We start from the raw sequence: 14,316 nt of genomic DNA on the forward strand, positions 1-14,316 counted from the left end.
CCTTTGTAGATGAGATTCTCAGGGACTTGCACGGTCAGGGTGTGGTAGTATATATTTGATGACATCTTGATCTATTCTGCCACACGCGCCGCGCATGTCTCCCTGGTGCGCAGGGTCCTTGGGCGGCGCTGGAGCATGACCCTATACGTCAAGGCTGAGAAATGTGTGTTTCCAAACAAGCCGTTTCCTTCCTGAGTTATCGCATTTCCACCTCAGGGTGGTGATGGAGTGTGACCGCATTAACGCCGTGCGTAATTGGCCGACTCCGACCACGGTAAAGGAGGTGCAGCGGTTTTTAGGGTTTGCCAATTACTACCGGAGGTTTATCCGGGGTTTTGGCCAAGTGGCGGCGCCCATTACCTCACTGCTGTAGGGGGGGCCGGTGCGTCTAACGGTGGTCGGCCGAGGCAGAGGGAGCCTTCAACCAGTTGAAGGCACGGTTTACTGAGGCTCCCGTGTTGGCGCATCCGGACCCTTCATTAGCGTTCATAGTGGAGGTGGATGCGTCCGAGGCTGGTGTTGGAGCCGTGCTATCACAGCGCTCGGGCACGCCACCGAAGCTCCGTGCCTGTGCTTTCTTTTCTAAGAAGCTGGGTCCGGCGGAGCGGAACTATGATGTGGGGGACCGGGAGTTACTAGCTATGGTAAAAGCCCTGAAGGTGTGGAGACACTGGCTTGAGGGGGCTAAATACCCTTTCCTCATCTGGACTGACCACCGCAATCTGGAGTATATCCGAGCGGCGAAGAGACTGAATCTGCGTCAGGCTAGGTGGGCCATGTTCTTTACACGCTTTAGATTTACGATCTCTTATAGACCAGGTTCCCTCAACACTAGGGCCGACGCGCTGTCCCGTCTCTATGACACCGAGGACCGGCCCATCGATCCGACTCCCATCCTTCCAGCCTCTTGGCTGGTGGCCCCGGTGGTATGGGAGGTGGACGCGGACATCGAGCGGACGTTGAGGGTAGAACCTGCGCCTTCTCAGTGTCCGACTGGCCTTACGTACGTACCGCTTGGTGTCCGTGATCGATTGATTCGGTGGGCTCACACACTACCTTCTTCGGGTCATCCGGGGATTGAGAGGACAGTGCGGGGTCTTCGGGGGAAATACTGGTGGCCCACCTTGGCTAAGGACGTGAGACTCTATGTCTCCTCCTGTTCGGTATGCGCACAGAGTAAGGCTCCTAGGCACCTATCGAGAGGGAAGTTACAACCCCTCCCGGTTCCACAACGGCCATGGTCTCATCTATCGGTAGATTTTCTGACTGATCTTCCTCCATCTCAGGAGATCACTACCGTTCTGGTCGTTGTGGATCGGTTCTCTAAGTCCTGTCGTCTCCTCCCATTGCCTGGTCTCCCTACGGCCCTACAGACTGCGGAGGCTCTATTTACCCACGTCTTCCGGCATTACGGGGTGCCGGAGGACATCGTATCTGATCGAGGTCCCCAGTTCACGTCCCGGGTGTGGAGGGCGTTTATGGAGCGTCTGGGGGTCTCGGTCAGCCTTACCTCTGGGTATCACCCCGAAAGTAATGGGCAGGTGGAAAGAGTGAACCAGGAAGTGGGTAGGTTTCTGAGGTCGTATTGCCAGGACCGGCCAGGAGAGTGGGGAAGGTACGTCCCGTGGGCAGAGTTTGCCCAGAACTCACTCCGCCACTCATCAACGAACATGTCGCCCTTCGAATGCGTACTGGGGTACCAGCCGGTCCTGGCTCCGTGGCATCAGAGCCAGACCGACGCTCCTGCGGTGGAGGAGTGGGTACAGCGCTCTAGAGAGACCTGGCGGGCAGTCCAGGACTCTCTCAGGCAGGCCAGTGAACGGCAGAAGAGGAGCGCTGACCGCCACCGCAGTGAGGCCCCTGTGTTCGCACCAGGGGACAGGGTCTGGCTCTCGGCCCGAAACCTGCCCCTCCGCCTGCCCTGCCGGAAGCTGGGGCCGCAGTGTGTGGGGCCATTTAAAGTCCTGAGGAGGATAAACGAGGTGTGTTATAGGTTACAACTTCCCTCTTACTATCGTATTAACCCCTCGTTTCATGTGTCTCTCCTCAGGCCGGTGGTAGCTGGTCCCCTTCAGGAAAATGAGGTGCCAGAGGTCCCTCCGCCCCCTCTTGACATCGAGAGGTCCCCGGCGTACATGGTACGAACTATTCTGGACTCGAGACGCCGGGTGAGGGTCCTGCAGTACCTCGTGGACTGGGAGGGGTACAGTCCGGAGGAGAGATGCTGGGTACCGGTGGGGGACATTTTGGATCCTTCCCTCTTGAGGGACTTTCACCGCCGAGGATGGTGCCTCTTCCCGTTCGGGCGGCGCTCGGCGGTCGTCGTCTCCGGCCTACTAGCTGCCACCGATCCCCTTTTCTGTTTTCATTTAGGTTTGTCTAATTGGTTACACCTGTTTTGTGTTTAGGGTTAGGGTGTTATTTAAACCCAGTTGGCCCGCCGACTTTTGTGCGGGCTTGTTATTCTGGTTTTTGTGGTGGTGATTTATATAGTGGATTCTGTCCTAATTTATGTTGGACTGTATTTTTTGACGCGCCCTTTGTTGTGTGGCGTAGCCGCCTCAGAGATTATTTCTGGTTGAAATAATAAATTCCACTTGCTCGGAACTACCCTGCTCTCTGCACCTGACTCCTTCATTTCACCATTGGAATTGTGACACTCCCAGGCTGCCTCTGGGGCCTTCCAATGGAATTATTGTCCGCAACAGTTCCATCTGTGTGTGATGATGGTGAACTGGATTTGTGGCACAATCACCCATTACGACCAATAAAGAGCTGCGGCGCCAGTGGTTGGAGGAGCTGAGGTGGTGGTTGGAGGAGCTGAGGTGGTGGTTGGAGGAGCTGAGGTGGTGGTTGGAGGAGCTGAGGTGGTGGTTGGAGGAGCTGAGGTGGTGGTTGGAGGAGCTGAGGTGGTGGTTGGAGGAGCTGAGGTGGTGGTTGGAGGAGCTGAGGTGGTGGTTGGAGGAGCTGATGGTGGCTGAATTTGGGGCAAACAAATCCCTTACTGCTGTCAGATTGGCCCTCTGCAGTGCCAGGGAACCCGAGACGAACAACTACCAGGTCATGGTAACAGGTCATGGTAAACGTTGGAGACTCCATGCCAGACGTCCCCCCACAGCCGCTCTATCCTCTGGTTGTGAGTGCTCCTTCCTCTGAGGGCACTTCCCCTCTCACCACCCCTGAACTGCTCCATGAAGGCACAGATGCGGTTGTTTTCACCACCCGGTCACATCTCACCTGGGATGGTGTTCCGTAGCTGGTGATGGCTGCTTCGAATGACTCCATGACTGTGGCGGTCCTGTTGTTGTCAGAGGCCTTCAGAAACACAACAAGTCTGCTGTAACCATCCACAGCACCATGGATAACAATCCTAAACCTAAAAAACAAGATGCATTTGTTTTACAAAACCATTTTTTTCTCTTATAGTGACGCCATTCTGTTTTTATTGATATCAGCTCTTTGATCCTCTCATCTAGCTGAGCATCTGACAACAGTGAGTAGGACCTGAAACGCTGAAAATGACTAAATACAAAAATAACACAAAAAGATACATCAATCAGGAATGTGATCAAATCTAGAGGGGATGTAGAGATCTCCCTCTTGTGTTACAATTGCTTTATTAGATTACAGTAACTTACCTCATGCGCAACTTGACCACAGAGTGCGACACATTGAGAACATCTGCCATTTGTCTGATGGTCATATGACAATCTATGAGGAACTCAAGCTGCTCCTTGGTGATGTGATACCGCCTCCCCTCCAAAGGCGCTTGACAGGACACTGAAATAAAAAAATACAATAATTACAAAATACACTCCTAAAAACTTTAGGTTAAAAGACTATAAGATCACCATATAGAATATAGGAACAACATTATAGGCCAACCAAATGTTTTTTCATTGATTGACTTGACACAGGAGACTTAACACAGGACAAGTAAAATGATACAATCTCAGCCTTTGCCACACATGCCGTACAAAAAAAATGATATAAATATAACAACTTGGCATTTTCGTAAGGTTCCCGTTGTTGGGTGTCATTTGCCTCTTGTAGGAACTCCTCGACAACAGCAATTAGATTGCTGGCCATCTCTTCATCAATCAAATGACCACTTGCCCACCGAAGGCTCCGCAACATGGTCTCTAGCCTGAAAAATAGACCGCAGACCCGACGGGTCCAGTGACATTTTATCTGTATGTAGTTCCCCTAAAGTGTTTTCTTGTCTAAACTGTGCCAACTCTGAGCCTCCGACCTATGAAGACAACCGTGCATTGACAGGCGATGCAGTTTTAACTAACGTACTTTAGTTACAAACTAGCTCAAAAAAAGTATCTAGATTCAACATCGCTAGCTAGCTAACGTTACTATACAGCAGTAACTAATTAACGTTTTATAGATTCCATAATTAACGTTAGATTATGAACAATTAACTTTAGCTAGCTATCTTGAGTACAGTTAAATATCAATGGCAGGCAGATTTAACGTATCTTTGTGGCATATGAAATACGAGTGAGAGTGTAATCAATGTGCAATAACTACGTACAAAATTAATGAACGTGTTAAATTATTGTGTGACCTGGAGTCATATTCAGGTCCTGATTGCTAAAGAAGCTTATTTTGACGTGTCAAATAGTGTTATTTGACGTGCATCTTTTTGACACGCAAAGACCCAAACGGCGTTCCATATTGCTGTCCACTTGCCTCGTTGGCGCCGTCTGGCTGGGATTTGTAAGGCAGACTTTCACAGTATCCTCAGAGTCCGATATTCCTTTGATTTCGTCTTTCAGTTGAAGCAGACAAGACATTCCCTCATCCTCTGATTCCATTAAATCTTCCTTCTCACAGTAATCTTCCATCAATTTGCGCCGCAAAGCGCGATGGCTCTTTCCTTTTACTTCAGTCATCTACACCTCCTATTCCACAACTACACACAGGTGCCGTAAATTGTCCTCAGTTAAAGTCCATAAACTCTGTTCGATTTCATCCAACAACATTTCCCTCTCTCGACTCATATTGTCCTACTCACGTGGCAACAACGACAATGCAGCCAATGGCAAGATAGCTACACTCCGTTAGGTGGTTAGCCTGCTAACGTTAGCTAGCTACTCTCCCAATGTCTCTCACTCGTTGTCCGTTCCAGGAATATGGGCCGGTGCTCACATGAAAATACATCTCAGCGGTGCCTCCAAATTTGTTACCCTTCCAATGAGCTTATCATATAAACTACAACGCGAAAAGTACTGTGTACTCCACTTTTTATCATGTCAGCACAGGTAACAACCGTTTACAGTCTTTCTTTAGTTTTCATTCTTACTCTTCCCAATTCACTTAAACTATATTTATTTTATTTCCCATGGGCTTCACCAGAGTACCCCCTAGTGGCTGGAACTGTATTAAGCACCTTACATTTAAATGGTACCTGATTCAAAAGTTGTGGACAGAAATGTGGGTATACTATAATACAAGTTAAAATAAAATAATGACAAGCAAATCTTGTTCTTTTTGAATTCAGGTTTAATTAAGTAAGGGTAGCTTGGTGATCATGGCTACGTGTAACAGTATTGAGATCCCCTCTGGGACCAGAACTGGAATGAGTATTACTAAACCAATATACCCTCAACAATACAGACACACAGCAATGTAGTGCTGCTGACCTGGGTTCAGGACCCACTAGGGGAGTCACCCTACATTCTAAGGGGCGGCACGTAGCCTCAAGGTTAGATCATTGGGCCAGTTACCGAAAGGCTGCCAACCAGGAGCTCTCAACCCTCCTGTTCTAAGTCCTCTGTGAACTTCCTGACCTTGAACAAGACCTCCATGTTGACTGTGGGTTGCGTGGTATATAGTGAGGGCAGCATGTCGGACTGGAGGGCAGAGGGACACACACAGAAGAGAAACAAAATCATGAGCATGGTTCAGCAATTACACAAATGTGAGAGTCAGTTTGCAATGCCTGGATGTGTATGTTGAAACAGCATGTTCCAGTATGTTTGTGAACAGTGAATGTGAGTATGTCTGTGCGTTTCTCACCATGCAGATGGGCTACAGCAGCTTGTCGCTAGGCACATCCATCCAGGTCAATTCTATGGCAGCCGGGTCACCTGGCGAGCACGGGGTCAGAAGGTCATCCACCATCAATTGACTGGTGGCACAGGATGGCCCTCGCACCTAGAGTACCATCACAAACAACAAAATATCTTAAAATCTCCTAAATTGTAGAGAAAGAGATTCACCTTTAGTGTGCTGTACAAGAGTGGACTTCAATAGAGTTACCATACAGTATTAGTAGAAACTTTTTTAATAAATCACAAATGACTGAAATTACAGTATAGACAGATAGTCCTCATATTATTATATTTCTACAATGTCAAAAGTGTGTATTATTTGCAACGAAACTGAACCCGTTTGCAAATAATTAACTCTGAGACGTCAATAGGGATCTGAGCATGGTACTTTCAAGTTAGGCCTACCTTTCCACCCCAGACCGAGTAGGCCTACTGACGCAGAAAAATGTAAGCTTTAACTGCTGGCTAATCTTCTTCCTTGGCTTAACCCAACGAGAGGTCAAAAGTGTTTTCCAAAAAGCTGTCTTTGTTTAAATTGATTTTATTGTTCAGAACGTGAATAGCTTAATCAATTGATAGTGACAGAATTAGATTATTTCCAAATTAAACAACAATCCCAATATGCAGTCACGTCTTTACCGGGTATTCCTATTTTACAGCTTGTTTCTAGCATTAAGTATCGCGGACCAAAGCGCTGTTATAGATAACTGTATATAATCACATCCGTTTAATTTTCTTCAAAATCTTAAACAGTGTACTTTTTGCCCTTTTCTTTAAGAAAAGGTAGGCCTATGGCATACCCTCTCATACATAATTGTAACGCTCGTCTTCCTCCTCGTCTGAAGAGGAGCAAGCATCGGACCAAAGCGCAGCGTGGTTTGAATACATGCTTTTAATAAATTTAAACGAAGACGAAAAACACGGGACAAAATACAAAACAAATAAACGACGTGAACAAACGAACGAAAACAGTACCGTGTGGCGAAACAAACACAGACACGGCAACAATCACCCACAAACCAAAAGTGAAACCCAGGCTGCCTAAGTATGATTCTCAATCAGGGACAACGATTGACAGCTGCCTCTGATTGAGAATCATACCAGGCCGAACACAAAACCCCAACATAGAAAAACACACATAGACAGCCCACCCCAACTCACGCCCTGACCATACTAAATAAAGACAAAACAAGGGAAATAAGGTCAGGAACGTGACAATAATAGCTGTAAGTCTTAACAGATAAAGAGGTGGGCTATTTAAAGAGTGCATGGCGGGTGGAGGAATTGACTAACATATCTATGGATATAGCAGCCTATAGCCTCTTTTCATCTGTCAAACAGGTAGACCTACCTCTTATTTCTTAAATAGGAAGAAATAGGCTGCAACACATATCCCTAATTAAAATGAAGACGTTTAAAATGAATAATGTTTACTCAAATTTGCTTACTTTCAGCACCATGAGCTGTCCATTTCCGATTGATTGTGCCGTGGCTGCTGCTTCAAGTTTCAGCACCACAATGTAAGTTACTCGAATCTGACTTCTTGTGAGGTCAATAACTCTGATAAACCTTTTTTGATATACTCAGAGGACCGTTATTAGCATGTTTTAACCACTCCTTCATTATTACTGAAACAGGATTCAAAGTGGTAAATATAAAGATCCAGTCCATAAAAAAATTGGAGGCACCTTACACTTCAGTGTTGTGATGCAAAAATGCTAGCAAAATGTATAGCGCATAGAATTAAAAGGTATTGTCGGACATTATTAATTATAATCAGACATGTTTTTTACATGGACAATATATTTGAGATCATTGAGGCCCATGTTGACAAGATGTTGGGGAATCACTGGAGGGGAATATTGACCAACTGAGCATCTCAGTGTACATCTCAATAAACACAATAGGTGTTTTGTTACATTTCAGTCTTCTGTGAAATATTTAAAGTGTCATATTGGGGTGCAAACTCAACAATGAATACATTTAAACTATATCTGACATGTTACTGTTGTCTTCTTATTTAAGCCACTGACCATGTGTGTGAGGTGTAAACAGGATGTACATAAATGGGAATAAACACATGACATAGAAAATAAAAATATTGACATTTAGGAATTCAAAATGCATCTAAATATATTTTGTTCTGTCTATGGAATACATTAAAAAAACATGTACATTTTTTTTATATGTGTATAAAATATACTTGTCTGTACAGTAAGTAAATGCAGGAAATCCAAAATGCACAAAAATATGTTTTTGTAATGTCTAAAATAAAATATATGTGTATAATATATACTTATCAGTAAGTAAAACAAAGCAGAAGCAATAAGCATTGTAAACGATGATAGAACACATCAAATTAATGTGAACATGAGGACACAAAGGAGAGATTTAATTAAAAGATCATCTTTTAATAGATTTTTAATGCTGAAGTTTTTTAATGCTGAAAAAATCTATGTATGGCAAATCCACTCTGGGCAAATGGCCTGTTGGTCAAAAATAAAAAATAGTTAACATTCTTGCTACTTCAGCCATTTGCTATGTTAAAGTAAAATCTCAGTTAATGATGAATGAATAAAATTTGGAAGGATTTTTCAGAGTCATACCTCAGTAGGGTAGAGTGTCAGGTGGCACAACCATTGGTGCCATGAGGTCAAAGTGTGAAGGAGGGAGCAAGCCAGAGAGCTGTCTAGGAAGCAGTCCAGGCCCATGGCTTGGAGGCTTTGAGTTGGTCCTATCATTGTAATTCATTGTAGGGTATCTGCTGCCCCATAGACCTGCTGGTAGTTTTGGAAGGTGTTAGCAGGAGATCACCAGGGACATCTATGATTGGCTGACACAGTCTTGGTTAAACCACATGTATTCTAAAGCAATATTCACCTGCTTTCATAGAGTAAGGATTCACTCCTTTGGGGACACTGCCAGTGTTCCCCTGATATCCATATGTCCCCATCGGTGGAGGTGGTGGTACACACTTGTTCTGTAAAACACATCAACACATTTTCCAAATTGTTAGTAATATTATCACAGTTGAAATACAATGGTTGTTCACTGTTTTTAATTGAATTGAATTTAAGTACCTCAGCCTTGGGCTCAGTTTTGTTAACCCATCTGTGCAGAGTTGGATCCCAGACAATCTGAGGAAGAAGATATTAGCAATGTGAAGCAAGCCACAAAAAAAATAAAACAAAATCCACTCAATTGTCTCTATATAGAATATAGTGTTAAGAACCAGTTCCTTACAGATCTGTCTTTGTCCTCAGGTAGATGAACCTCCTTCTTATTAGCTCTTCCACTCCCAAAGACCCAGCTGAGCCAGCCTCCACTGTTATTGTGAACAGCAGGGGTCTCGGGCTCAGCCACCGGCCGGCTGCCAGTCTGGAACTGAGGGTTGGCATCGGAGTGTTCCGGCTTGGTGATGGACATCATAGCAGGATGCTCAACATATCTAAGTCGGACATCTGTAATAAGTGGGAGAAGTCAGGCCACTCTGCTCATGTCACCATACAGAACAATTACTGGCTGACAGGTAGGAACGTCTGGCTCTGATACTCTGTTACAACCCAATCTTAACCTACACGCAGTCACAGGGATTACTGGGAGGTTACTCCAGGACTCTGCAATCGCATTGTTTTGGTTGCAAAATCAACAATTCCCTGCATATTATGTGAGGGCTTACAAATTTGACCAATCACCAAACTATTTCTGCATAAAATAGTCACATCATCACAATATTATCGCATAGAACTGACCCATTACCACAGTACAAAAAGAGGGCTCGCAATTTCAACCAATCACCGCACATTTACTGCATAATATGGTTCAATCAAGCCACATGTCAACACAGTTTTTTCCCTTGTCAGCGCATTTTTGCAACAAATTGGACAAAACAATTGCATATTACTATGCAAAATGTCGTAATTGTCGCTGCAAAATCTAGCATATTTAATATTTTAAAAATCCATGCGAAATCCTGGAGAGATTCAAGGAAGTATGAAAATGTATACACTCACTACTGTAAGTAGCTCTGGATAAGAGCGTCTGCTAAATGACTAAAATGTAAAAGTAAAATGTAGCTAAACCTGTGTTATGTAGAAAATGCATGAAAGTATTACAGATATACACTCACATGAGCCATACATTTAACCTATCACAACTTATTATCAAGCTATCACAATGGTAATTTCTTTACTAATTAGGTAAGGTTAAGTGACCTCTTCTCTTGGAATAGAAATCCACAGGTGGAGGACACGCTCCACCATCCCATTTCCACAGTGGTGCCACCATGGGGATGATGGGAGGTGGTTGTGGATGATTGTTTTCATTCTTCACAGGGACACTGGCTGTGAGGAGGATCTCCTCCCTCTCTGCAGGGACACTAGCCTTTGGGACGATCCACTCCCTGTGCGCAGGGACGCTGGCCTTTGGGAAGATTCCCTTCCTCTGCGCAGTGACACTGGCTATCAGGAATCTCAACTTCCTTTGTGCAGGGGTGAGTTGTGATGCTCTGAGGAGCTTATTATTCTGATAGTAGCTGATGGAAGAAGCTGCTGGAAGAATCCCCTCCCTCTGTGCAGGGATGAGGCCTGATGCTCGGAGGAGCCCCTTCCTATGTGCAGGGATAAGGCCTGATGCTCTGAGGATCTCCTCCCTCTGCGCAGTGATGCTAGCTGCTCGGAGAACCCCCTCCCTCTGTGCAGGGACAATGGCTGACTGGTGAATCTCCTCCCTCGGTGCAGGGACACTTGATGTTTGGAGAATCCCCTCCCTCTGTGCAGGGACACTGGCTGTTTGGAGGATCCCCTTCCTCTGTGCAGGGATGAGGCCTGATGATCGGAGGATCTCCTCCCTCTCAGCAGGAACACTAGCCTTTGGGACAATCCCCTCCCTGTGCGCAGGGACGCTGGCCATTGGGACGATTCCCTCCCTCTGCGCAGTGACACTGGCTGTTTGGAGGATCCCCTCCCTCCGTGCAGGGATGAGGCCTGATGATCGGAGTATCTCCTCCCTCTGTGCAGTGATGCTAGCTGCTGAGAGAATCCCCTCCCTCTGTGCAGGGACACTGGCTGTTTGGAGGATCCAATCCCTCTGTGCAGTGATGAGGCCTGACGAAATGAGGATCTCCTCCCTCTGTGCATTGAAGCTGGCTGCTGAGAGAATCCCCTCCCTCTGTGCAGGGACACTGGCTGTTTGGAGGTTCCCCTCCCTCTGTGCAGGGACACTGGCTGTTTGGAGGTTCCCCTCACTCTGTGCAGGGACACTGGCTGTTTGGAGGATCCCCTCACTCTGTGCAGGGACACTGGCTGTTTGGAGGATCTCCTCACTCTGTGCAGGGACACTGGCTGTTTGGAGGATCCCCTCACTATGTGCAGGGACACTGGCTGTTTGGAGGATCCCCTCACTATGTGCAGGGACAGTGGCTGTTTGGAGGATCCCCTCCCTCTGTGCAGGGACACTGGCTGTTTGGAGGATCCAATCCCTCTGTGCAGTGATGAGGCCTGACGAAATCAGGATCTCCTCCCTCTGTGCATTGAAGCTGGCTGCTGAGAGAATCCCCTCCCTCTGTGCAGGGACACTGGCTGTTTGGAGGTTCCCCTCACTCTGTGCAGGGACACTGGCTGTTTGGAGGATCCCCTCACTCTGTGCAGGGACACTGGCTGTTTGGAGGATCTCCTCACTCTGTGCAGGGACACTGGCTGTTTGGAGGATCCCCTCACTATGTGCAGGGACACTGGCTGTTTGGAGGATCCCCTCACTATGTGCAGGGACAGTGGCTGTTTGGAGGATCCCCTCCCTCTGTGCAGGGACACTGGCTGTTTGGAGGATCCCCTCCCTCTGTGCAGTGATGAGGCCTGACGAAATGAGGATCTCCTCCCTCTGTGCATTGATGCTAGCTAATGAGAGAATCCCCTCCCTCTGTGCAGGGACACTGGCTGTTTGAAGGATACCCTCACTATGTGACGGGATGAGGCCTGATGCTCGGACGATCTCCTCCCTCTGCACAGCAACTTCGGCTGCTATGATGATCTGCAGGTATAATATAGAGCATATAGTCATTCCCTAAAAAATCAACCACTTGGAATCTATAACGTCATTGGGTCGGCAGCGTAGCCTAGTGGTTAGAGCGTTGGACTAATAACCGAAAGGTTGCAAAATCAAATCCCTGAGCTGACAAGATACAAATCTTTCGTTCTGCCCCTTAACAAGGCAGTTCCTAGACCTTCATTGAAAAAAAATATTTGTTCTTTACTGACTTGCCTAAGTAAATAAAGGTAAAAAAAATTACACATACACTGAGTGTGTTAAACATTAAGAACACCTTCTCTTTCTGTGACAGAGTAATCAGGTAAAAGCTATAATCCCTTATTGATATCAATTGTTAAATCTTCTTCTCAGTGTAGATGAATGGGAGGAGACAGGTTAAAGAATGATTTTTAGACAATTGAGACATGAATTGTGTATGAGTGTCATTCAGAGGGTGAATAAGCAAGACAAAAGATTTAAGTCCCTTTTAACAGAGTATGGTAGTAGGTGCCCGGTGCACCGGTTTGTGTCAAGAACTGCAATGCTGTTGTGTTTTTCACGATCAACAGTTTTCCCTGAGTATCAAGAATGGTCCACCACCAAGGGGGGCAACTCAATAGGAAGGTGTTCTTAATGTTTTGTTCACTCAGTGTAGATCAATCCATAGCATATACTTTCATTTGTATGTGTGCTGATACTGTAAATACACAAATTATATTAATGTTATCTACAATATATTATAATACCGTAAGCCTCCCTGCTGCAGGGGCATTTCCTCCTACAATTTTGAGTTGATTTTCTTCACTTTAGCAATATTTTGTATCTTTGTTAATTTTCACATTTATTGTGTTTGGAATGACACTGTTACTACAGCATTTGATGTGAGTATGTAGGACAATTACCCATAATGCTCACTGACTGAACATTCAAAATTACCATGGCAATTATTGACGCATTCACATGCCATCGGAAACTTGGAACCTCAGAGTTAAATGAATGTAAGTTATTAGCGTAGATCTTCCTACTGGTTGATTCTGATACTTCACAAGTGGGAAACTTGAAATCATCATTCCATAACGAGTTAGCGAGTCAGAAATGTCCGAATTTCCTAGTTCCGACTTGAAGGGCCTTCTATGATGTAGGGCAGGTCAGTAACCAAATTATTTAACTGTGCCCAGTCGCACACAGACTTTTATGGTCACACAAGTTGCCACCGGTGGATTCAAAATGAGTAGCCTAACAATTATTTACATGGTACCAGGTACATTTGCAACCAAATTATTTTTCTGTGATAAATCAATAATAGTTGCACACATAGGGTAACAGTGAGCAATGAGCAAGATAACCATAGACGGGAAGTTGACAATAGCTTATTATTAGTGTAAAGAAATTGTATTTCTATGGTTGCAGTCCTCAAAGATTGAATTGCATTGAATTGAATTAATCAGATCCAATGATTTACCGCCAGTAGGGTGGGGTACCGCTAGTCATCATTATTATAATCACCATCTCAATCCATATCACCATACCACCATAGACCTATTCTTCTGTATCTGAGACTCATCTGACACTACCTTAGATATGGCAGTCTGCAACTCAATACACTGCCCCTGCATGGTGTTCAGCGTCCCCTGCATGTGGTTAATCGACTGCTTAACATCGTTCAGCAGGATCTGAATCTCAAGCCTGCAAGAAATCAGGTGGTTCAACATACTGAGATAATGAGGCTTCAGACCATGCCCATTGGACCATCTTTAGGATTCTTTCTCACTTAACACCAATCTTATTAGGAATGTAACTTTGTGCATATGATATTACTATAGTGTTATTTAGAAGAAAAAAAGTGTACTTTGTCAGGCGCCAAAAGGATGACGGGTTGTCTCCCTGCTCCAGTGAGCTCTGCTGGCAGGTCTTGCTCACTGTTGGAGGAACGGGAGCCAAATTAGAGGAAAAATATCTATGGTTGTTCAGCAATGAAACATTCATGGCATAATGAGCACTGTGAAAAGAACATTCATGGCACTGTGAAAAGAATAACAACAGCTGGGGTTTACTTTCTCAAATTTAGATAATGTAATACAGTCTTTAAACCCATCAGAAATGTAGTGCTTACCTCCATGAAAATATTGGCCCCTGTTATTTTGGGCAGCACTGTCCCAATGTTGACAACTAGTTCCAACTTGTGATGAGAAGGTCTTGATGAAACGATCAAGTCAACATTTTGTTA

The 14,316-nt window shown here is 45.4% G+C and overlaps 1 protein-coding gene across 3 annotated transcripts; it reads right to left on the reverse strand.

Moving 5' to 3' along the window:
* Positions 1-5,512: 5,512 nt before the first annotated feature.
* On the reverse strand, positions 5,513-10,819 carry LOC120023826 (protein transport protein Sec16A-like). 3 transcript variants are annotated; one of them, XR_005472765.1, is made up of 6 exons: positions 10,280-10,819; positions 9,146-9,202; positions 8,946-9,045; positions 8,672-8,845; positions 6,031-6,168; positions 5,513-5,864 (listed from the first exon to the last, which is right to left on the reverse strand). XR_005472765.1 is itself a non-coding variant. In XM_038967944.1 (5 exons), exons 1-4 carry the CDS (start codon positions 9,492-9,494, stop codon positions 8,673-8,675), a joined length of 516 nt encoding a protein of 171 aa, XP_038823872.1. In that variant the 5' UTR covers positions 9,495-9,570; the 3' UTR covers positions 8,486-8,551; position 8,672. The 3 variants fall into 3 exon arrangements, 1 of the variants encoding a protein (XP_038823872.1); XR_005472764.1 differs by lacking the exons at positions 5,513-5,864; positions 6,031-6,168 and adding an exon at positions 8,486-8,551 and having other exon boundaries at positions 10,280-10,807; XM_038967944.1 differs by lacking the exons at positions 5,513-5,864; positions 6,031-6,168; positions 10,280-10,819 and adding exons at positions 8,486-8,551; positions 9,309-9,570.
* Positions 10,820-14,316: the final 3,497 nt, after the last annotated feature.

The sequence above is a fragment of the Salvelinus namaycush genome, chromosome 28 (genome assembly GCF_016432855.1).
Source record: "Salvelinus namaycush isolate Seneca chromosome 28, SaNama_1.0, whole genome shotgun sequence".
Lineage (NCBI taxonomy): Eukaryota > Metazoa > Chordata > Actinopteri > Salmoniformes > Salmonidae > Salvelinus > Salvelinus namaycush.